This window comes from Orcinus orca, chromosome 2, assembly GCF_937001465.1.
Source record: "Orcinus orca chromosome 2, mOrcOrc1.1, whole genome shotgun sequence".
Taxonomy (NCBI): domain Eukaryota; kingdom Metazoa; phylum Chordata; class Mammalia; order Artiodactyla; family Delphinidae; genus Orcinus; species Orcinus orca.
Window position 1 is genome coordinate 138,347,790 of NC_064560.1, and position 23,602 is coordinate 138,371,391.

The window sequence follows — 23,602 nt, forward strand, 5'->3', positions numbered from 1 at the left end:
CCCCGACCAGGGCTTGAACCCGTGTCTCTTGCATTGTCAGGTGGATTCTTAACCACTGCGCCACCAGGGAAGCCCTTGTTAGGTATTTTTAAAGAATTAAAGAGAATAAAATACTCTTTTATATTTATCCAGATATTTACCATTTTTTGATATTCCTCATTTCTAAAGATTGGAGTTTTCTTTTGGTATCATTTTCCTTCAGCTCGAAGAACTTCTTTTAGTGTTTTTGTTGCAAGTCTGAAAGTATCTTTATTTTACTTTCATTCTTGAAGGATGTTTTTGTTGGATATAGAATTCTGAATTGATGATTTTTCTTTCCACACGTTAAGGATGTTCCACTGTCTTCAGGTGCAATCATGGAATTCAAATCATTGTTCTCTTGTGTATAATCTGTTCTTTTTCTCTGTTTTTCAAAATTTTCTCTGCTTTTGGTTTTCAGGAATTTGACTATAATGAGTGCACAGGTGTGGTTTTCTTTGTATTTATCCTGCTTGGAGTTTGCTGGTTCTTCAGTATGAAATTTTATGTCTTTTTCCAAATTTGGAGCATTTTAGCCATTATTTCTAAAGATTTTTTTTTTGGTGGAGGGGGGGTTCTCGTGCTTTCCTGTCCGTATGGGACTCCAGTTACACATTATACCTTTTGATGTTGACTCACAGACTTGTTAAATCTGTTTTCTCTTGTTTAAAATTGGATAGGGAATTCCTTGGTGGTCCAGTGGTTAGGACTCTGTGCTTCCACTGCAGGGGGCTCAGGTTCAATCCCTGGTCTGGGAACTAAGATCCTGCATGCCGTGCAGCATGGCCAAAAAAAAAAAAAAAAGAGGGATAGTTTGGTTCATTTTCATGTATCTCCATTCTGCAGTTAAGTTCACTTGGTGGATTTTTAAATTTCAGATATTGTATTTTTCAGTTCTGTAATTTCTATTTGGTTCTTTTGTAATTTACTGAGATTTCTTATTTCATCTTGAATATTTTTCATTATGTCATTGAACATACTTTTAATAACTTTGCCTGCTAATACAACATCTGGGTCATCTCAGGGTTGGTCTCTTCTAAGTAGATCATGTTTAACTATGTTTTGTTTGGTTTGGTTTGGTTTCTTTTTTGGTATGTTGAGTAATTCTGGATTATATCCTGGGCATTTGTGAATGTTAGGTTGTGAAGACTGGATTCTGTTATATTCCTCCAAAGAGCGTTAATTTGTTCTAGCAGGCGGTTAATTTGGGTGGCAGCTTAAATCTCAATTCTTTTATCCTAGCTAGGCTGCTTGGAGTCTGTCTTTTGCGTGTGTGGTTATGGAATCAGCTAGAGATTTGGGCAACGTAGAAGTTGGGGCTCTCCTCTGGCTCTCTCCTTTCTCTTCCTCATTTTCCAGCAGCTGTGGTTGGTTACTCCCCCAAGCTGTTCCCTAGCTCTTCAGGCCAAAAGGACAGAGTTTTCTGTGGGTGTTTACCCCTGACTGGGACCTGCATGCAAGCTTAAGTCATGAAAATGGGGAGCTCACCCCAGTCCATTGCCATCTTCAAGCGTTGCCTCCCTCTTTGGAATCTGCCTCTTTTGGCCTCTTTCTGGTGTCTTTGGGTAGTTTTGTCTAGAGTTTATAGTTTACCTGTGGAGGGTTGATCTGGTAGAGGCTTTATTGACCGTATGAGAAACAGAACTGAGAAGCATTATGAAACATTATATTTTAGAAGTTGTTTGTGGTGTAATGGGATGGTAAAAACAAGCTGTTGTAATTAGCTAGTTAAATGTAAGTTAGATCTGAGGATTTTCTTTGAGGTGATTTTTCTAGAGTCTTTTTACTCTTTTGTTCTCTTCAATATGTGGCCACTTAGAAATATTTGGCAAAGGATTTTTATCACAGCTCCTATTAAAGGAAATTCTTTGGTGTCATAGGTAGTATCTTCCTCAGATGATCTTCATCACCAGTGGCTTTTTGAACCAAATAAGACCAGGCCTCAGACCTGGCGCACAGAGTAAAAGCATCTATTATGCATCAAATGTAGATAACAATTGGAGTAGTGAGTAATTTTTTTCTTTTACATTATCCTTTATATTTTCTACAGTGAGCATATATTAATTTTTGTTGCTCTTTTCCAAATTACAAAATATATGTTTATATTAAGTTTAAATATTACAGAAATATACAACATAGAAAGGGATAGTCTCATCTGTAATTCTACTCTCCACAGGCAGTCATTATCAGCTAAACCACATGGTGCCATAGTAGTTTGTTTTTATAAACCACTTCAGTTCAGCTGTTTTAACATGGGAATGATTTGACAGCAGCTAGAGAAGTGCACAAGCTGAAATTTGTTATAGATAAACTAAAGAATCCTATAGTGTAGGTAACATGAAAATTGCAAATAACATGATCCAGAAGATTTCAATTTGGTAGGGGGGAAAAAAAGGCAAAGTAATCTAACAGCAGTTAAAACTGCATACAGTCAATTAGTTATTGACCAAAAGTTAACAGAAATAGTAAATCTTGAGAAAATTTAGATCACCTAAATTTGACCCAGGGAAACCAGACTTGGTAGAAATAATGGCTACAAAACAAACTTTTTAAATGATAAAATGTAATTGATAAAGATTTGATATAATAAAACTTAATTAAATGTTTATTGGAAATTTGGTATTTGTACCTGATGAAAATGATCAAAATGGAAAGAAGTGGAGTTGGTTTAATTACCATTTATTATTATCATTATTATTTTGACTTTGCATGTATTGGATGGCATTCCATGTTAGTTCATAAAGCTCTTTATTTTTAATAACTATTTGTTATTCCATTGTATGAATCTATGATCATTTATTTCACTTCTTAAAAAAAACTGTTCTATTTTCCAGAATATGCTTTTAAGGCTATTAACCAGGGTGGCCTTACATCAGTAGCTGTCAGAGGGAAAGACTGTGCAGTAATTGTCACACAGAAGAAAGTACCTGTAAGTAGTACTGCCAAGATAGCCAATTGTTGCAGAATATAATGCAAGAATGTTTCATGAGTTTGTACAAGGGTATATTATTATATATGTTAACATTGTTTTTACTTTGACCCTGCTTTCCTGTCTGTCATCCAAGAAGAATTGACAATTTAACTGAGTAGACAGAATTGACAAGTTGAACTTTGTGGTATGATTATAAGCACATTGGGATTTCTAGGTCTTTTGTCTTCAGGGACCTCAAAACACTCTTTGGTGAGCTATAATTCTTGCCCACAGGAAACATATCATCTGAAAAAGGAAAACAGAGTTGTGCCCCTGCCCCCATTTTTTATTGCTTTTAACTGTAAAATGAGCAGAAGACATTTATTATATAGTTCATTGTTATCATTCCATAATATTTTTTTGTCACTACACAGAGACCTGTGATTTTTAAAATTATCTTGATTTATTTTGTTCATTAGGACAAATTATTGGATTCCAGTACAGTGACTCACTTATTCAAGATAACCGAAAACATCGGCTGCGTGATGACAGGAATGACAGGTGATTGACTTAATACCTACTTAGATTTTTTATTTTCTTCAGATTATTTTTGAGTTTTGTATTAATTTTAAAAGCTTCCTTTAGTGTCTGATTTTCAGGTGATATGAGTAGATTTGCAGTCTTCCAAGGCTAGTATCAATATCTTCGGAGTATTGTGAGCTTTTTTGAAACCATAAGTATAATAGAATTAGACCTCTATGCTACAGTCAGGGAAACTGAGCTGAGGCCCCTCTCATAGATGATTTATTTCAGATATGGTTAGTAATTTAAGGGGACATAAGTCAGTATATCTCAAACCTGGTGATAGTGACACTGGTTAGAAGGAGGTGAGGATTATAAAAATAACATTGGGTTTTTATTTTCTGAAATCAAGGGAAAATTCAAGCCCACCAAAAAAAGATTGAGAGAAATATTATTTTCTTTCCTTAAAACCTGGTCTTTGGGGAGTTATTAGACACTTTTAGAAACTATTTTGACAGCTGATGAAGGGCTCAGCATAAAAGTGCAGTGCTGGATATAGAACTTCATTTTTTAAACTTTTTTCCTTTTTTGTCACATACTTATTGCTGAGTCATTCATTATACGTTGGTGGGAGGAAAAGCCATAGTGGACCACTTCTGTTTTCCTTAAGTCATAATGGAGATATATGTATATATTGGGAAAAATTACCTGAATTGAGGTTCATTCTTTCCTTCTAAAGAAGTAAACCTTTGTTTTTTATGCTCTAAGCTGACAGCAGATCCCAGGTACAGAGGGCACGCTATGAAGCAGCTAATTGGAAATACAAGTATGGTTACGAGATTCCTGTGGACATGCTGTGTAAAAGAATTGCTGATATTTCTCAGGTCTACACACAGAATGCTGAAATGAGGCCTCTTGGTTGTTGTAAGTATGCAAAGAAGTCTCCCAAATAATTGATGAATTATGATTTTTTTTTTTTTAGCAAACATGCATAAAGAAAGTTATTTCAGTAAATAACATGTGGTTTGGAAGTTATAAAAGGTGAGGAAATCTTTATAATAAATCAGTGATGGAAGGATAGGTTTCACAACAGTATTTTAGGCACTACCTTTAAACTTTAGATGCTATTAGGCTTTTGTAATGGAGGTTCTACTGCAATTCTAGATTACTAGTTCGATGGAAATGCTTAAATTAGGCATCTTAACAATGTAGTTGTTTCTTTGGACCACCCTAAAGAATCAGGCTCACATATATATGCCTGTGATTCATGTATTTAGAATAAATTTCTTCTTTAAAAAACAAGTAAAATTTTATTTGGAGAGGAATAAGCTTTACTGATCTGAGATTTAATGTAATAAATTAGCCTGAAAAATTCAACGTTTGTTCCTGACATTGTGTCATTCATTTATGAGAATTAAAGCAGTCAGTGTAATGATTTTTCTTTAGCATCTGACCCTATTTTTGACCTGTCACTTAAATATTCTCCCTTGATTTCTTCAATGATACTCTTCTCCTCAGTTTCCTTAGCTTATCGTCTTCTACTGGTCCCTTAAATGTTGTTGCTCATCGGGTTTCTCTCCTTGGTCCTTCTCTCCTCTTTGTTCTACTGGGTGATCTCATCCACTTTGATGGCTTCGTTTACTACCTGTATGCCAGTCACTCCCTCATTAGCTTTAGCCCAGTCTCTTCCTTCATGTCCCACAGATACTTCAAACTTGAAATCGTTGCTCTTTTCCTACTCTCATCCTCAACTTCTGTTCTACCCCCATCTCACCTTCCCTGGTCATCTGTTTAGTCATCAAGCTTTACCTTAGAATATGTCCCTTCCATCTCCTCTGTCACTTTTTCATTGTCTTTTGCCTCTGCCACCTAATTTACTGCCTTTCTTCCTCCTTACTCTTTCCTAGTCTGTTCCATATTCCTACATGAGTTATCATTCTAAAATCAAATTTTGTTGTTTTGTTGTTAATACGATGTGCAAGGCCCCTTACAGTTTACTCCCAAGTTGCCTCTTGGACCTGAAGCTCTGCATTTCTCTTTCACCTGAAGCTCCTGTAATACATGGATCTTTTGTCATTCCTTGGGTGTGCCCTGACCTTTCATGTTCCTTTTGCCTTGTTGCCCTTCATTTCCTTATCTTTTAAACCTGCTCATTTTGCAAGACCCTGAAGTAAAGAAGTGTTTCTTTTTTTCCCCCTCAGAGAATTAAGTGGACCTCTCTTTGGTGGTGCCCTTGTACTTTGTATCACAGCTCAAGTATAAAATGTAAAGAAAATTACAGGGTAACATAACATTAGAATAAAATGGATAGCTGATCACTGTCATAGTGTTTATCAATAAAATAAGCTTCAAAATTCCTCATTACTAGACTCTATAAAACATCTATAAATGTGAATAGAGTCATTGAATAATACCAAATCTTGTAAGAAGACACTATATAAAAAAGGTTCAAATGGGGTTAAGCCATTCTTTAAATACTTTGTTACCTGCTCTGCTGAGTAGAAAGAAGTTTGGTGGTGGTTGTTTATTTTAATTGTATGTCATTATAATAACATAATTATACAAGAAAAAGTATTTCTTGGTCAAATAAACTGAAGAACTACTGAGCTAAAGTAGGTCAGCCTACAGCAGAAGATTTTAGAACATCTAATATGCTTTTGTATATTATTTTTTCTAAAAGAAGTATGTGAAAAGTATATTTTCCAAATTTATTTGACCAGTTAACGTCTTGAGGGATTAGGGTTCAAAGGAACGTGCTTTGGGTAATAGCAAGGATTAGAAAATTGTAAATTACATTTGTGATCATTAAAACCTTTAAAAAATCCGTGATAAAACCTTTTGGATAATAGAAATTTGTTACCTTATTTATCTGTGGTGATAACCTATGTTTTATTAGTTTTCTTAAAACAAAACACATCCTTTAAAAAATATTTTTAAAGAATGGTGGAATTGGCTAACCTGATTTTCTTTGCTTTCATGAGTTGCCTTTTCTGTAACATTTAATTTCCACGTTTATTGAGCATTTACTGTCACCCATTAAAACTGTTCTCAGGAAAAAAAAAAAACTTAAAATAGACGGCCAGAGTAATGATTAACAACAGCTATGTGGCAATACCAAGAGAGAAGAAATCTTGTTGTATAAAGACATAAGATATTTAATGAGGGTCTTTCTTTCTGTTTAGGTATGATTTTAATCGGTATAGATGAAGAACAAGGCCCTCAGGTGTACAAGTGTGATCCTGCAGGTTACTACTGTGGGTTTAAAGCCACTGCAGCAGGAGTTAAACAAACCGAGTCAACCAGCTTCCTTGAAAAAAAAGTGAAGAAGAAATTTGATTGGACATTTGAACAGACAGTGGAAGTAAGTTAGCCGAAAGGAACTGACCTTTTTTTTATGCGATATAGAATAATGAGGATCATTGCAGAATTGACAATCTGTATAGGCTATTCCTGGGTTATGTCATGATATCCAAATTTGTCAGGTTAATAGTAAAATCGATGTCACATGGGAACAGTGAGGACTGCTTTTATTCATCTAATTCCCCATCTCATTTCATAATGTATTTGAAACTGCTTTCAACAAAACACATATAAAATGGGAAACTATAACTAAGAATAGGAGTCAAGACCAAGTCCAAAGACCTGCATGGTTGTGATTCAAATTAGGCTTACGCTAACTGGAAGCAGAAGTGAAAAAGTTGAGTCAGTAATGCTGCTCTTATGGTCCTAAAGGAAAAGCAGCCACACACCAAATTTTCAAGGAAGCAGACATCTTCACAGTAAAAGAATATGCTCACAGGATGACTTGGCAGAGAAATTATATCTGGGACACAGAAGTAGAGCTCTTTTATGCAGGGTTCTTGAGGGGATTGTTCATTATGATTGGGAAGTTTTAAATTGACAGGACAAGAGAAAATCCTTACACAAATATTTAGTAACCGTAGACTAAAGAAGTTTCTTATTTACTGCCAAGAAGTTAAAAACAGAATTTTAGTGGATTGTGGAAAGGAGGGTCAGGGATACAGCAATTCTAAAGACTAACAACATGATTCTGATAAACAAGAAAGGAAGAATTACCATCTAATACCTTTGTGTTTGGTTGGCAGTATTATCATACACTAACAGGAAATAAGCTAGTTCTCATCTGGGAGGCACTGTTCAAATGTTTCTTAAAGGTTTTTTCTTTTTTTTTAATTGCAATTCATAGTTACATAAGTAATTAATCACATCGGGTACAAAGCCACTTAAAACATTCTTAAATTGTTATTACTGTAATTTCCTTGAAAGAAGACCATCATTCATCTTTATCCTCTCCCCATCTCACTCCAAGTGCTAATAAGCATTGCTTAGCATGTAGTGATCACCAGGCAAACAGACTGTTTTGTGTAAATCACCCTATTTTTGTTGTTGGAGCCCTTTAGTTTATAGTTCGACTTGGTATAAACAAGTTTCTTGTCATTGGCAGGCAACATGTTAGAATTAAGCAATCTGTGTGGCTGTAGAACTACATCACCTCAAACATGGAGCAAAAATGAATAGCTTGTGGTTAACTCATGACTTGAGTAAGTTTGGAATGAGAAAAATCTTGGAATCTCCGAAAAATACTATATTATTTTAATGTTGATACTTTTTTTCAGACTGCAATTACATGCCTGTCTACTGTTCTATCAATTGATTTCAAACCTTCAGAAATAGAAGTTGGAGTAGTTACAGTTGAAAATCCTAAATTCAGGTGAGTTATTGTCGGCCAGGTACTTAAAGAAGTTTGCCAAGTGATAAATTCTAGTCTAGAAAGGTGGAGGTGTGTTGGTTCATTTGTCCTGTAACTTGAGGAAAGAATTTTTTTGAACTAGAGTTAGTTTTTTTTTTTTTTTTTTCCAGCACCTGAGAGATCTGTTTTAAAACTTACTGGGTGTCTCCTTAAGACAGATATAAACTGCTTTTCTTCTCATTTCATTTATTTTATATCTAATACCAGAGGTGATGTAAAATAACCTCCTTTATCTGAGAAGTAAACTGAGCATAAGTGTTTGTGTGTGTTTTTTAGCTTAAGGCCAATAGAAATTCAGCTCCCAAACTAGTAGTTTTCAGATGGAGCTTTTATTATTTAGTGGTTATTTAAGTGGAGCTTTGAAGAGCACTATGAAATACTGATGTACCTCAGACCCTATTTGGATATCTTTGAAACCCCTGAATTTTGCATACAGCTAATTGAATTGCAGATGCTGGATCCTTGTCTGTTCTTACTCACTAAGTGACTAACTCCCACAAATCAACTTCACAGCTTCCATGAGTCAAATCTATACTGGGTGCTTAACATATATCAGTTCACTTAATCCTCCCAGCAACCCTGTGTGGTGATTGACTTTTACCATGAACCTGGATACTCTCATGAATAGTAAAAAATGCTTCAGTTAAATCCACAGATTCAGGGAACCTGCTGGAACGCATGTTGACTATGGTGTGTATTTACTCTTAGGTCACAGTTATAAAGACACAATTGTCATTGTTAGGGGTGGGGAAAAAAAAGGTAGTAAACTAAGCTTAACCAGACCTTGAAGAGTTATGTTAGTACATTTTTCTTTTCTAATTTGTTCTTTTTGTTGCCTGTAGGCAAGTGATATAAACATGAAAGATTTAAGAAAAATTTATAGAATTTTTTTAAAAAACAGAAATGAATTCCCTTCTGTCCCCCATAGAAAAGGTTGCCTTTTTTTTTTTATTTTCTTAAAGCAGTAAAATTCCAGGAGGAGCAGTCTCTCTAAAGGATCTACAAATAGTTGTTTTCTATTCTGAGACCCTCCTATAACCTTTAAAATCTTTAAATAAGTAAGTTAAATAAGTAAGAAACCAAAGATCGTATGTCTTCAGAAAAACTCTTGTATCATTTATAAATTCTGTGATGGTAAGTATACTTAAATAATAACTAGAATGTATAACATAAGTATACACAACTGTATAAACTACTTACATTGCCCCAGTTTGCACTCAAAAATGTCACTTTGACAAATTTCACTTTTAAAAGTTCACCAGTAGGGCTTCCCTGGTGGCGCGGTGGTTGAGAGTCCGCCTGCCAATGCAGGGGACACGGGTTTGTGCCCCGGTCCCGGAGGATCCCACGTGCCGCGGAGCGGCTGGGTCCGTGAGCCATGGCCGCTGAGCTTGTGCCTCCGGAGCCTGTGCATCCGGAGCCTGTCCTCTGCAACAGGAGAGGCCACAACAGTGAGAGAGGCCCGCGTACCGCAAAAAAAAAAAAAAAAAAAAAAAAAAGTTCACCAGTAATGGGTCACATTAAAGATTGCCAAGCAGTTTCTATTTCTTTGGGGCAAACATCATTTAGAAAATAACATGTTCAACATGGAGTGCCTTCTTGTCTCTTGGCTGATATAAACTTGAGTTATAGTAGGTATAAAAGCATTTTGACAGAGGAGCTAAAATAGAATACTTTATGTATAGTTTAGTTTTATATTTAATTTAAATATTTGCTATCATAATTGCAACCAAAAGGGTTTTTCTTTCAAAAGACCTAATTCTAGATCTGATGTCAAAGAGGTAAACATGAGTGTGTATAGATGAAGTTGATATGATGTCTGGGAATTCCTTCAAAATAATCTGAAGGGATGAGTGGTGGGTATATTGATTTTTAAAAGATTAGCTATAAATTGATAACTGTTGAAATTGGGTGATAGGTACACAGGAGTTCATTACTATCCTACTTTTGTGTGTTTTTTGAATTTGCATAATAAAAAGTTTTCAAAAAGTAAATAGTTGTGGGGTTTTTTTCCCTTTGCCTTCCAGGATTCTTACAGAAGCAGAGATTGATGCTCACCTTGTTGCTCTAGCAGAGAGAGACTAAACATTGTAGTTAGTTTACCAAATCCATGACGCCACTTGCCTGTGTGTTTCGTAACAACAGACCAACATTATGGGGGCCCCTGAATTGAAAAAGGAACCTCTCCCACTCCTCCTGCCACTGAAGTGGTTAGGACTCTGTATAAATAAAAACAGTGCTTTTGGAAAATAATCGCATCCTGTCTTTTTTACCTCCAATTTTAACTATTAAGTCTTTGGTACATGCAGACAGTTAAATAAATTTTCACCATCTCCACATTGTAGCTTTATTCATTTTGTTGAGAGATCCAAGTTTCTTTGGCTTAAGGAACTTACTAGCCAGAAATTTAAACTATAGCTATATGGCATCATAAATTGCAAACTAAAACTCTGGTTTCAAAACTTGCTCTGACTATAGTAAGTGGGCATGTGAGGCAAGGCCTTTATTTTACAATTCTTCATTCATTCCTGAACCTGGACTCCAAGTTGCATTGGAGGTTTTAACTATAGTAAAATGATTAGCATTATTGATCTTCAGTAGTTGAGATACACATTTAATCTATACTCAATAAGAACGAATAGTTTTAAGAGCAGAAATTGTAGTTACCTTTGGGAAACAATAGGGTTAGAAAAGTTGTAGAATATGTATATTTTCTATGCTGCCTTGAGATTAACTATTTAAAGCAGACTTTAAGGAATTGGCCTATAGTAAAGTAGAGATACCACCATAAACAACATTAGGGGAAAAAGAAGAGCAAACTATATTCTGAATAATCTTTTATTTTTAATGTGTAGAATTAAGGTTTTAAACTTCCCAGAGTAGTTCCCTGGTGACCTCAGCCACTAATAGTTATAGAGGATCCAAAAATCTTGGAATGTCTAAGGCCAATACATTTCATTTGCACTGGGTGAGACTGGTGCTGTTGGTGTTACCTCATGCAGGTGAGCATGGCTGCTGGTTTAATGCCAGTTCCTGGAGTCCGCTGCCCTTGTTTCTGCAGCCACCAGGCCCGCAAAAGGGGAGGCCATGTGAACTTGGGACCACTAGAAGCAGGAAACTTCACCGACCACATCCTCTTCAGAGCTGAGTCATGAGTTGTAAAGTGTCCTAAAAGGGAAGCAGTGTTCTTCCGATTCAGGGGCTGCTGCCCTGGGCTTACCCATCCAAATCCACTAGGCTCTATAAAGGTGCTGCTCTCATTTTGAAAGGGGGCTCTGCGTGAAGTGGTGAGAGACTAGCAAATAACTGGATTTTTCTATAAGAAAATATCTTCTAGTGATAGAAAATGAAAATTTTCTCATTTGTTAGGAAAATAAGTTTTTACATTATAAAACAGAATCTAGCTGAATTAAGGGTTTTGAGTAAGTATGTTAAATTGGTTATTTTATGCTTAAAAGAACTGGAAGAAATAGAAGAGATTCATTTAAGTATGCGAACATTAAATGCTCTAATTCTGTTTTTAACACAGTCTGGGATCACTAACAGTTAACATGGAAATCTTATACAAATGCTAAGAAAAATATCTTAAAATTTTAAATATCTTTACCCAAAGGGAATTTTGATAAACTCCTAGTAAGAAATACACAGTTGAATACTGACATTCAGAGGGATATGTCGAGACATTCGTGAATGCGAAGCCCTGTGGGTAGACACATGGCTCTTTCTCTTGGTACCCACACGAAGAAACAGCTTTGTACCATTTAGATCATATGTGAACAGCAAACCAGGTACTCAGCTCCCTCACTAGCCCCAAATCCAACCTTCAGATTTGTGCCACAACCAAATTATTACATTAAGGATCTTCAAGGTCTCCCTTAAAGAGACAGAAATGCTAAGGTTAAATATGTTCCAACCATCTATTACATTTTCAAAATATAAGAAACAAGTCTTAACAGCTAACATCATAATGGCACTTCCACTGAAACAAGGAGCGAACCCAGGATGACTGTTAACCTTCATTTATTTTGCATTCTGGGATATCCACCTAATTCGTACATTTCTCTGCTGCTTTGAAGTCCCAGGCCTTCTCTAAAGCCAGGAAAGCCTGCTCAGTCTGTGCAAGCCTAACGCACCTGAAAGTGTGGTGTAAATAATGTCAACCAGAGCTGGTGGATAAGCGTCACAGCCTTTTGTGGGGCATTTCTGGGATGGGCCATAGAGGCCCCTAAAAACTCTGAAACTTCAAAGATTAGTGCATGTCTTAATTTTCTGGGAGAGACCCGTAGCTTTCATCAGATATTCAGAGAAGTCTGTTTCCCAATAAAGAACCACTGGCAGAAAGGAAGCAGTAGAAGGAAAACAACAGAATGTGAACAGTGATTATTTCTTGTGGAAATTATTTTGGTTATTTATGGTGGAGTTTTGAGCACATTTAATTTTTTTCTTTATACACTTCTGTATTTTCAATAAGGAATATGCATGAAGACGGTAAAGGTGGATGTGTTAACGTGTTAACTAAGAGCTCAATAAAATGTTTTGCTGCCATTAAAAAAAAAAAAATGTTTTTTGGCCACACTGCACGGCTTGTGGGATCTTAGTTCCCTGATCAGGGATTGAACCGAGGCCCTAGGCATTGAAAGTGCAGAGTCCTAACCACTGGACCACCAAGAAATTCCCTAAAAAAAATGTTTTAAAAGAATTTTAAATGACACTGAAAAGGCTTATGACATAATTGAGAAAAAAAAAACAGGATATAAGATTGTTTACAAAGTCTATGACCTCAACAATGTAAACAATATGTGGAGAAAAAAGCTCCTGGACTAGTAAGTGTTTATAGGAAGGTTGCAGGATACAAGTTGATACACAAGTTAATTGCTTTGCTACATACCAGCAATGAACAATTGGAATTTGAAAATAAAACACAACAATACCACTTAACGTTAGTACTCAAAAAAGGAAAAAAAGAAATACTTAGATATAAATCTAACAAAATGTGTACTATATCTCAATGAGGAAAACTCTAAAAACTGCTGTAAGAAATCAAAGATCTAGGGGCTTCCCTGGTGGCACAGTGGTTGAGAATCTGCCTGCCAATGCAGGGGACACGGGTTTGAGCCCTGGTCTGGGAAGATCCCACATGCTGCGGAGCAACTAGGCCCGTGAGCCACAACTGCTGAGCCTGCGCCTCTGGAGCCTGTGCTCCGCAACAAGAGAGGCCGCGACAGCGAGAGACCCGCGCACCGCGATGAAGAGTGGCCCCCACTCACTGCAACTAGAGAAAGCCCTCACGCAGAAACAAAGACCCAACACAGACAATAATTAATTTTAAAAAAAGTAATCTAAGATCTAAATGAATGGAGAGAGAGTCCATATTCATGGGTAGGAAGAGTCAATATTGTCAAGATGATAATTCTTACCAACTTAATCTATAACTTCCACACAATCCCAATTAAAATCGCAGCAAGTTACTTTGTGGATATTGATAAGCTGATTCTAAGGTTTATATGGAAAGGCAAAAGACCCAGAATGGCCAACACAGTACTAAAGAAGACGAACAAACTTCGATACTATCTGACTTCAAGACTTGCTGCAAACCTACAGTAAAGACAGTATGGTATTGCTGAAAGAATAGATAGATTAATAAAACAGAATAGAGATCCCAGAAGTAGACCCACACACATATAATGAACTGATCTTTGATAAAAGGAAAAAGAGCAATTCGCTGGAGAAAGAATCGTCTTTTGACAAATGGCGCTGTGACAACTCTATATCCACAAGCAAAAACATGAATCTAGACACAGATCTTCACCTGTCACAAAGAGTAACTTAAATTGGATCATAGACAATGCAGAACACCAAACTATAAGACTTCTAGACTATAACATAAGAGAACATCTAGGTAATCTTGGGTTTGGCAATGAGCTTTTAGATACAGCACCAAAAGCACAATCCATGAAAGAAAAAGTTGATAAAGTAGATTTTATTAAAATTGAAAACTTCTGCTCTGTGAAGACATGTAAGAGAATAAAAAGGCAAGCCACAGACTGGGAGGAAATATTTGCAAACATATGTGTTTGGTATCCAAATGATACCAAGGGCTGGTATCCAAAATATCAATATACAAAGAATTCTTTATGTGTGTGCATATTAGTTATAAAGAATTCTCAAAATTCAACAATAAGGAAACACCCAATTTAAAAATGGGCAAAAGATCGTAACAGCTCACCAAGGAAGACATACAGATGGCAAATAAGTGTATGAAAAGAACGTCCAACATCATATGTCCTCATAAATTGCGCATTAAAACAATAAGATACCACAGTACACATCTATTAGAATGGATAATTTTTTTTTTTTGAAATCAACAATACCAAATGTTGGTGATGCTTCAGAGCAGCAGCAACTGGTGAGAATGCAAAATGCAACAACTTTGGAAGACAGTCTGGCAGTTTCTTACAAAGGTAAACACACTCTTACTGTAAGATCCAGCTATGCCCACACAAAAACTTGCGCACAAATGTTTATAGCAACTTTATCCATAAATGCCCCAAACTGGAAGCAACCAAGATATTCTTCAATAAGTGAATGGAAAACAAACTGTGGTACACCCAGGCAATGGAATATTTTTCAGTGCTAAAAAGAAATGAGCTATCAAGCCACAGAAGACATGGAGGAAACTTAAATGCATCTTGTAAGTGAAAGAAGCCAGTCTGGAAAGGCTACACACTGTATGATTCCAACTATAAGACATCCTGAAAAAGGCAAAACTATAGAGACAGTAAAAAGACCAGTGGTTGGCAGGAGTTTGGAAGGGGACTGAGGGAGAGTGGGGAGCGATGACCGGTGGAGCACAGGTATAGGACAGTGAAACTACTATTTGATACTGTAACGGTGGGTACAGGGCATTATGCATTTGTCAAAACCTGCGTGGCCTGACCGAAAAAAAAAAAAATGAAAGAAAGGTACAACACAAATGGTGAACCCTAGAATAAATTATGGACTTTAGTTCATAATAATGTATTAATCTTAATTCATTAATTGTAACAAATGTACCACACTAATGCAAGATACTGGTAATAGGGAAAACGTGTGTGGGGGGAGGTGGGTGTTAATGGGAACTCAGTACAATTACTGCTAGATTTTTTTGTAAATCTAAAACTATTCTAAAAAAAATGCCGATTAATTTTTTAAATGCAAAATGTTCATACTGATTATGAATAATTTCTCATTTATTTTTAAATGTATTTTCAAAATGTTTTTCAATAGATCAGTTATTAATCATAGAATCAGGCAAAAATTAAGCCCTGAATTCTAAAAAACTATACTGAAAAGCACGAATTTTTTTTTAAACCTGATTAAAGTTTTTAGTCCTTTTAAGAGAAACGGCCAAATTTTCCCAATAAAATACCAACAGTGAAGGTACGGGTATTCTTACCCATTTTTGAAGTGTTTGCACATCCTAGCATTACCTGGTGAGGAGCCTTGCTCACGTGCTGGTCAAGCCTCCTAAGCCTCCTTGCGCAAAACCTACGCGTGACCCTCGCTTTCCTCAGTTCCAGACCACAGAGAAGCACTAACCCAGGTGGCCAAAACTCTGCGCATGCGTGAAGTGCATTCCCATTTACCGGGGCAGAGCCGTGGGCACTACCCGCAGCGAGGGTGCCTCCACAGGGGGAAAGCTGCCTCCAAAGTTCCCTGGCTGCACAATCTCACCCTACTCACCTGTTATCCATCTGACCGACCTCAGATTTTAGCGGCCCCCCCTCTAGCCCTAGGAAACCGCCTCCCTTGGCCTTAAATGAAAGCACACCATCAGGTGTTGGTGTTTGCTTCTGACTCAAAAAGAGCCTCCTGGGGAACAATAAGCATGATTTGCCCCATGACCCCTCTACGCAAGAAGGAAATCACCGAGATCGGTGTGGTTTGAAATCTCTGTAATACCTCTTTCCTATGCCCACATGCCATGAGCGTAAGCAGTGAAGCGTTTTAAACTGAAATGTGCTAGATTGGCAGTTCTTAGCCAGGGATTCACATCAGAACCACCAGGGGAACTTTTCCCAAGTGTAGAGTCCCGGCCCCCTGCCTTGATCTATCACAAGAATTGCCGAGAATTGTAGTGATTAAACCTCCACTGGCCACTGGAATGAGGGTGAAAAGGAGAAGCAGAAGAAGAACAGGAAAGATCTGGTTTCCCTGGGCAGAGTAGGGATGAACTGGGGGGAGCCCCAGCTAACAGCCTCAGAGTGCCCGCCCAAGCTGGGGTTTTCCAGGGATAAGGCTGAGAGCAGCACCTCGGTTATCAACTGAATCTAGCTGGTTAGTTGACAACTCCCATCAGAGCCGGGTTTGCCTAGGTCATACAACAGGGGCCATAATCCTTAGGCAGCCTCCAAGGGCCTGGTGGACACTTGTTTCTGGGAGCTTACATAAGTTCCCACTAAGACCAAAGGGAAAAAAATTCTGTGAAGATGGCCATGCTGGTGTTTCTTTTTTTGTTTGTTTTTTTGCGGTACGCGGGCCTCTCACCGCCGTGGCCTATCCCGTCGCGGAGCACAGGCTCCGGATGCGCTGGCCCAGCGGCCACAGCTCACGAGCCTAGCCGCTCCGCGGCACGTGGGATCCTCCCGGACCGGGGCACGATCCCGTGTCCCCTGCATCGGCAGGTGGACTCTCAACAAGTGCGCCACCAGGGAAGCCCATCCTGGTGTTTCTTAAGTGATACGGGTCAAGCTCTTTTAAAAAAAAAAAAAAACTAATTAATTTTTGGCTGTGTTGGGTCTTCGTTGCTGCGTGTTGGCTTTAGTTGCAGTGAGCAGGGGCTACTCTTCGTTGTGGTGCGCGGGCTTCTCATTGCGGTGGCTTCTCTTGTTGCGGAGCACAGGATCTAGGTGCGCGGGCTTCAGTAGTTGTGGCTTGCGGGCTCTAGAGAGCAGGCTCAGTAGTTGTGGCGCTCGGGCTTAGTTGCTCCGCGGCATGTGGGATCTTCCCGGACCAGGGCACGAACCCGTGTCCCCTGCATTGACAGGCGGATTCCCAACCACTGCACCACCAGGGAAACCCAAGCTCTAAGTTTTGAATGAACACAACATTAGACAAAATCACCCCACTCCAAAAAAGTAGCTCATTGATCCTGATAGAATGGCTGTAGAGACTCACTGTTGCAGGGTGACCTGGAGGAGGCCACCAGCTTCTCTGCGCCTCTGTGTCCAGCAGCCACCTGAGAAAATGTGCTTCAAGAGGGACTCAGGGAGGAGTGCTGTTGTGCAAGGGCCATGTGATTGAACCATCTCCTGTCAATGTAGGGAAAGTCCTCTTAGCTCTGACTGATCAGCAAAAATTTGGGGCTGCCTACAAGTCAGACCCTGCCTTGGGGCCTGGGGACACAGTGATGAACAAACAAGGCAACACGGGCTAAGTCTCTCCGGGGACTAAGAATTTTGGCCTTTGCATCTCTTGCAGAGTATCTCCTCCAAGTGAGCTGAGAGAGATTTGTGGCAGCTTTGCATCCTGTCTGCATCCAGCAGGGTGAGGGTTTGCCCCTTCACAGAAGCAGATTGGGCATGAAGTCCTCTTGTGCAAAAACAGCCTCCAGGCCTCCTTCCAGACAAGCTCTGTTAGGGGCACCCCCCGGGACTGGCAGCCACCTGCACAGGGCTGGTGAGAGGATGCCTCTAACAGCTCCAAATTATAATATACGTAGTACGCTCCTTTCCTTCCACAAACTACGTGGAGATTCCTTTCTGGTTTTTTCTTTTCTTTTCTTTTCTTCTCCGTGTTCTTAAAAAACAAAATGTCACTGTAAAACAGGGTATAATGCAGCTTCTTCTAAAGCAGGAAGGGCTTCAGGTGCTCACTGCTAATTTCACATTTCTGAAAAACCCCAGTCCCAAGACACAAAGTAGGGGGGAGGGGGCGGGGCTGATGGCCTTGGAGGGAGGGGCTTTCCAGCGAGAGAGAGAAATAGTCACATGAACCTCTGTCCAGGCACCTGGACACTGGACAACACAGCAAAACTAGGAGTGGGGAGATTCCTGCTGAAAAGGTCATGGCCAACAGCTCCCAAAGGCTGCACACCAGCACCAGAGTCCCAACTCTGCATTTGCTCCATTTCAAACTGGGCCTCAAGGAGACCCAGGTGACAGAGACATTTGACTAGAGAGGTGGGGAAAGGGCCACCTGCAATCCCAGGCTTCCATCCCTGATTCAAGTGCCAGGGACTTCAACTCTCCAACAAAGAGCCTCTCTCAATTCTCAATCCACAGCTGAGTACTTTACAGCCTCAGTTTTCTCTTCTGTAAAATGATATAATCATAGGATCCATCTCAAAGAAATGCAATGAGAATTAAATGACATAAAACATTTAAAGTGCAGAAAAGAACAGTATTACTGTCTCTCAGCAGGAACTGGTGAGCTCTTTCAGAATGGCTCTTAAATGCTTCCAAGTTTTGAAAGCACCCTGACCTTCCAAAATATGACTTCCTGAGAACATTTTCACCCAAGTAATGGGGTCAGCAAGGCAGAAGCCAGCCTGCGGGTAAAAAAACCCTCCCTCCTCAGCCAGAGCTGAGCAGGTGTGGCCTTGGGTAACCTGCAAAACCGAATTTGCGGTTCAGCCTGTGAGCCAAATTCCTGCTTCTTTCCGGGTGAAGAGGTTCCTTCCTGGGCCCTCCGCTGCTCATTTGCCCAAGACGCACGCACACAGGCTGCGAACTTTCCTCATGGGGGTCCCTGGCCTTCAGGACAAGGGCTGCCCTGCCTCAAGCCTTCTCTTGCTGGAGAAGATGGCATCGGACAGCAAGCTGCTTCTGACCCTGCCAGGAACCAAAACCACCTCCTGGAGCTCTGAGGGGAACCTGGACTCGGGTGGGTTCCCACTCCCCTCTCCTCCTGGGGCCTGCAGAGACCTCAAGAGCCCTAGTGCTCTGGTTCAGCTGGGCTGCACCACCCTGCTCCCACCCCTGCGGCACGGAGCTGTGAGGCCCCTGGCCTGCCCCCGAGCATGCCCTCCCCCAGGATCTTCAGCCGGGGTGTCCTGGGGACCAGGGCGGGGTCAGTGGAGGGGAGCCAGACGGCAGGTGCCGCGCCCAGGGAGCGTGAGTCAAGGCTAGCTGGGAGGGAGGGGCAGACGTGGAGGAGCCCTGGGGCAGCAGAAAGGGGTGGAGAGATGGAAACCTGCGCTGCCCAGTTCCTCTCTGTAGCTCTGGGCCCAGTCGGGGACCCTGAAGAAAGTCGCTCTGACAGAACGTCCAGGGCTCTTCCACCTTCTCTTTATATCCTTGTTGGAAAACTGTGGCCTCTTGAAGCCCACCTGTGCCGGAGAATTTTGCAACTTGCCAGTGGCTTTTGTCACCTGTGGAAAACTACACAGGTCAACTAACAAACCAGCTTGCTTATCAGGAGGTTGGAGCCAGGAAGGCTGCAGGCCTGGGGTGGGGAAATCCTATCTTGCATGGCTTCCTTCCTTCCTCCCTCTGACTGGGTCCCCCAGGGATGGGGAGGCCTTCCTGGACCTGGCACCCAGGCTGCTGGGCTCCCAGCCACGTGTCCAGAGGACACCCTTCCTGCCACCTGGGTCCTTCTCATCTTCCTGGGACACAGGGAATGTGAGGCGCCAGCTCTGGAGACTAAGTGGGAAACACCTGCATCTCCAGGGCCTCGAAACAGCCTGCTCTAGCCTGGCTTTCTGGGAGAAGCTGGGGGAGAACACTGGTTAGGAGCGTTCCAGTCTGGCTTCGTACCACATCAAGTATGTCCTGCTGGCGGGGCTCTTCCCAGCAAGGACTGAACAAGAGGCTCTATGTGAAGGCGCCAGCACACAGCAGGTGCCCACGGACATTCTTCCTCGAGGCCCGGGGCCCAGCAAAGGCTTATATTCATCAGTATCAATCCAACCTGAGAGTGTCTGCACCTGAGCTTTAATAGTGACTTAAATTTAAAATCTAGATATGCTTGTGGAATGCTGCTTGATTTGTTTAAACAAACGCGGCCCATTTCCTCCGACTCTCAGCCGATTTTGGAGGGTTGTGGGACCTCCTTTATATGCAGAAAGCAGATCTGTCTTCTTTCGTTTCCTAATGGTCTCCCCATCCCTACCCAATAAACACACCAACCAAGCCCATAGTCAGGCCAGTTCCCAAGGTGCAAGAATAAAGAGAAAGGTCAGAGACCGAGTCTCCATCCCCCTCCCCTGAAGTTGGTCAGCTGCCGTTGCCCCCAGCGTCTGCCCTGCCAACCGTCATGCAGTCAGGGCCTGCATGGAGCTGGTGCCTGGTGCCTCTCCCCCGGGTGCAGCTCAGGTGCAGGAGCGCTGTGGGAATTTTCCATCTGACTCTGCAGCCTGCCTGGCTCCTCCTCAGATCATTATCCTGCCACCGACAAGCTTGCTGGGCTGGGCAAGCTTTCCTGCAGGTCAGCGCGGGCAGTAGCACCCCTGCCTGGACGTGCTCAGGCCGGGCTTCCCCTCTGCAGCTCGAAAGGACAGAGGAGGGAGTCAGGGCCCCAGATACCCCTCAGCCCAACCTCAGGCCAAGGCCTTGTTTTCACCGGCTGCCTGCAGCCTCAGATTCTGCCTCTGCCCAGGCCTGTTTCCTCCTGGCCTCCTGCTCTCCTGTTTCCTTCAGCCTTCCCTCTGGGCGGCTCCCAGCTCTTCCAAAAACCCCCTCCAGGAAATTTGCTTGTTGCCACAAAATAATGCAAATGTGCTCCTGCGGCTGCCCGCTGAGCCGCAGCGGTCTCTGTCTCCCAGAGACCCGGGGAGGAAGGAACGGCACCCCTCGGTGCCCCCTCTCCAGCTGACAACAACAGGCCGCAGCCGCAGCAGGGCCTCGGGGCCAGACAAAGCCTTGGCACATTGTCTAAGGGAACCAAGTTCAACCCAGAGAAAGGCCACACAAGACCCTCAGACACTCCCAGGCCCTTTTTTTTTTTCCTGTTTAATATATAAAAATGGTTTGGATAAAGTTTGTGTTCGTGTTTAGCATTTGTTTATCTCTGTTTATCTAATTCAAACTCCTTGTCCTGTCTGGAGCAGAAAGGGAGGACACAGGGACAAACACCTCCAAGGCCCACAGTCCTGGGGAGTGATGAATGCGGGGACAGAGGAGGGCAGCTGATCCTGTCTGTACAGCGTCTGGGAGCCGGGCCCTGACCTACGTCCCGCGGTCACAGCGGCCTGATGCCCTGCACCCCCAGTGGCATAGGGCAGAAGGCCGGGGTGAGGGCTGCCACCTCCAGAGGAGAATGGGGTGGGGTAGGGCAGCGTGAAGTGTCCGAGGCAGAATGCAGTGACGACAAAAACCTCTCAGCTCTTCCCACCCCTCTCCTCACCATCACGCAGGGTCCCGGGGCTGAGGGGCTGAGGAGAATGTGACCCGTCCCCGGCTCTCCTCTTGTCTTGCAGCCGCTGCCTCCGTGATGGGGCCATGATTGCCCGGGAGAGGAATGGAGGCTCAGAGGGACTACCGAAGTCACACAAGTGGTAGGTGGTGATTCAAAGCCAGGTGTGTTTGGAATTCAATGGCCGTGGGGTCTTTCCCATTTACGGGGCTGCTGTCAACCAGAATACACAGCCCTCACCTTGTGAAAGCCGGTACCTCCACATTCTCTCTCAGCTCCGAACTCCAAGTCCCATAGCATCTTTGCACCTATAAATGGGAGCCCAGAGACTCCCTTGAGGCCCCTAGAAACCACAGGTATTTGAAAGCTCAGCTTTCTGGATTGGCCTGGAACTGACTGGATAAGAATAATAGAGCCGTGGGGTCCAGTGGTTAAGACTCAGGGCTCTCACTGCCGAGGCCCTGGGTTCGATCCCTTGTCGGAGAACTAAGATGCCACAAGCCGTACGTCGCGGCCAAAAACATTAAAAAAAAGAATAAAAAAGAATAATAGAGCAGGTGAAGCTGTCCTGTTTTCACATTAAGCCTCCAAATTAGGACACAGACCAAATGAGGTATAAGGCCTAATAAGAAGGCAAGCCAAAGTAACTTTGCCTTGTGATTGCAAGGGAGAATTGGCCTCATTTTGGGTGGTATTATCCAGCTGCATTTGTTCATGTGGCGCATTATGTGGCTCTCACCAGCCAGAGAGCAGGGAAGGATTTAGGGCTCTGGGACTGAGCACGTAGGCCTGTCTCCCTTCAGAAGTGCGGTCCCTCCTCTCTCCCCACAGCAGCTCTTAGGGGATGGAAGGCTACAGGCCAGGGCTAGGACTAGGGCTGGAAAGGGGAGGGAATTATCAGGGCAAAATCTCTGTCTCCCACAAAGGATGCTGAGATACTGGTGCAGTTTGGCAAGTCTTAACACAGGCCTCGTCTGCCCAGCCCCTCAGTGAGGGCCTTGGGGCAGCCCCACAGAAGGGACACTGCACCCCAGTGGGCTTCAGGTCACGACCTAGGAGACAGGCCACAGGAGGGGATGAATCGTAATTGAGGCCTGAAAGCTTGTGAAAGGAGGCGCATCTGCCCCCAGACAAGAGCTGTGCACCTCTGACCCTGGAGAGGGTGGCTGGTTGAAGGCAACATCCTTGACCTTCCCGAGGTCCCCCTTGGGACCGCTCCATCCTCTTCCGACTTTTCTCACCACCTTTGCTGCTCACCCCTGCCTGCCATCTCTGTGGCCTAATGTGGGGGTGGGCAGAGGCGTTAAGCCCTGATGCCTCCAGGTTCTCAGCAGCTGTGCGCCCTCCCTGTTGCCTGGTGGTTTCAAGCCTTTCTTCTGGAATGTTCAGCTTTGTCCTGACAACATCTCAGCTGTGAGCGCTGAGAGGCCCAGGACTTACGTGTAGGCAAAATGCATTTCAGCCTTGGCTTCTCAGACCGGAGGGAACCACAAATCCTCATGTGTGCTTTGTTTGGGCTTTTTTTCCTGGTGGAAATAAAACATTACTGAGAGTATGGGGGAGGGGGGCTCTCGAGACTAGCTTAGCCTTTGTTTGTCTGTTGGAGCACAGATGGAGCTGGTGGGGATCCCAGGGAGAAGATGAGCCCCTTCTGAGACCTGGTGGCAGAGTGGGGTGTGGAACTGATATGGATCAAAGGAAAAGTCCTGCGCTCTCAGGAGCTGCCAGACCCACAGCAAGCCACCGGATCCCAGCCTCCTCCTGGCTGCCCTGCCATGTAGGCCCAGCTTCCAGGGCTCTGGACCCACCGGCTGCCTGCAGCAGAATCGCCTGGGTGCTTGTTAAAATCACACGATCCTGGTTCCAGCCCTAGATGTCCTAGGAGAGGAAGAAGGACAGGGAGTGTGGCTAACAGGCCCCTCTGCCCCAGATGACTGACTCTTGTCCCTCAATTTAGGAACCATTTCCTTGTGTGCTCAGGCCGAGCCAGACTGGGGGCGACTCCGTACGGAGAGTCCATTTCCTCTTCCCCAGCAGCTCCCCGC

At 42.3% G+C, this 23,602-nt stretch overlaps 1 protein-coding gene across 5 annotated transcripts in view; it reads left to right on the plus strand.

Moving 5' to 3' along the window:
• PSMA6 (proteasome 20S subunit alpha 6) overlaps positions 1 to 10,475 on the plus strand; it is a 32,874-nt gene extending 22,399 nt beyond the window's left edge. For all 5 annotated transcript variants that reach the window (XM_049705952.1, XM_004269968.3, XM_033428375.2 and 2 more), the window contains exons 2-7: positions 2,853 to 2,947; positions 3,409 to 3,490; positions 4,220 to 4,375; positions 6,634 to 6,812; positions 8,089 to 8,183; positions 10,250 to 10,475. In XM_049705952.1, the coding sequence (XP_049561909.1) occupies positions 2,853 to 2,947; positions 3,409 to 3,490; positions 4,220 to 4,375; positions 6,634 to 6,812; positions 8,089 to 8,183; positions 10,250 to 10,307 (665 nt within the window). In that variant the 3' untranslated portion in view covers positions 10,308 to 10,475. The remainder of the gene's footprint in view (positions 1 to 2,852; positions 2,948 to 3,408; positions 3,491 to 4,219; positions 4,376 to 6,633; positions 6,813 to 8,088; positions 8,184 to 10,249) is intronic.
• Positions 10,476 to 23,602: the final 13,127 nt, after the last annotated feature.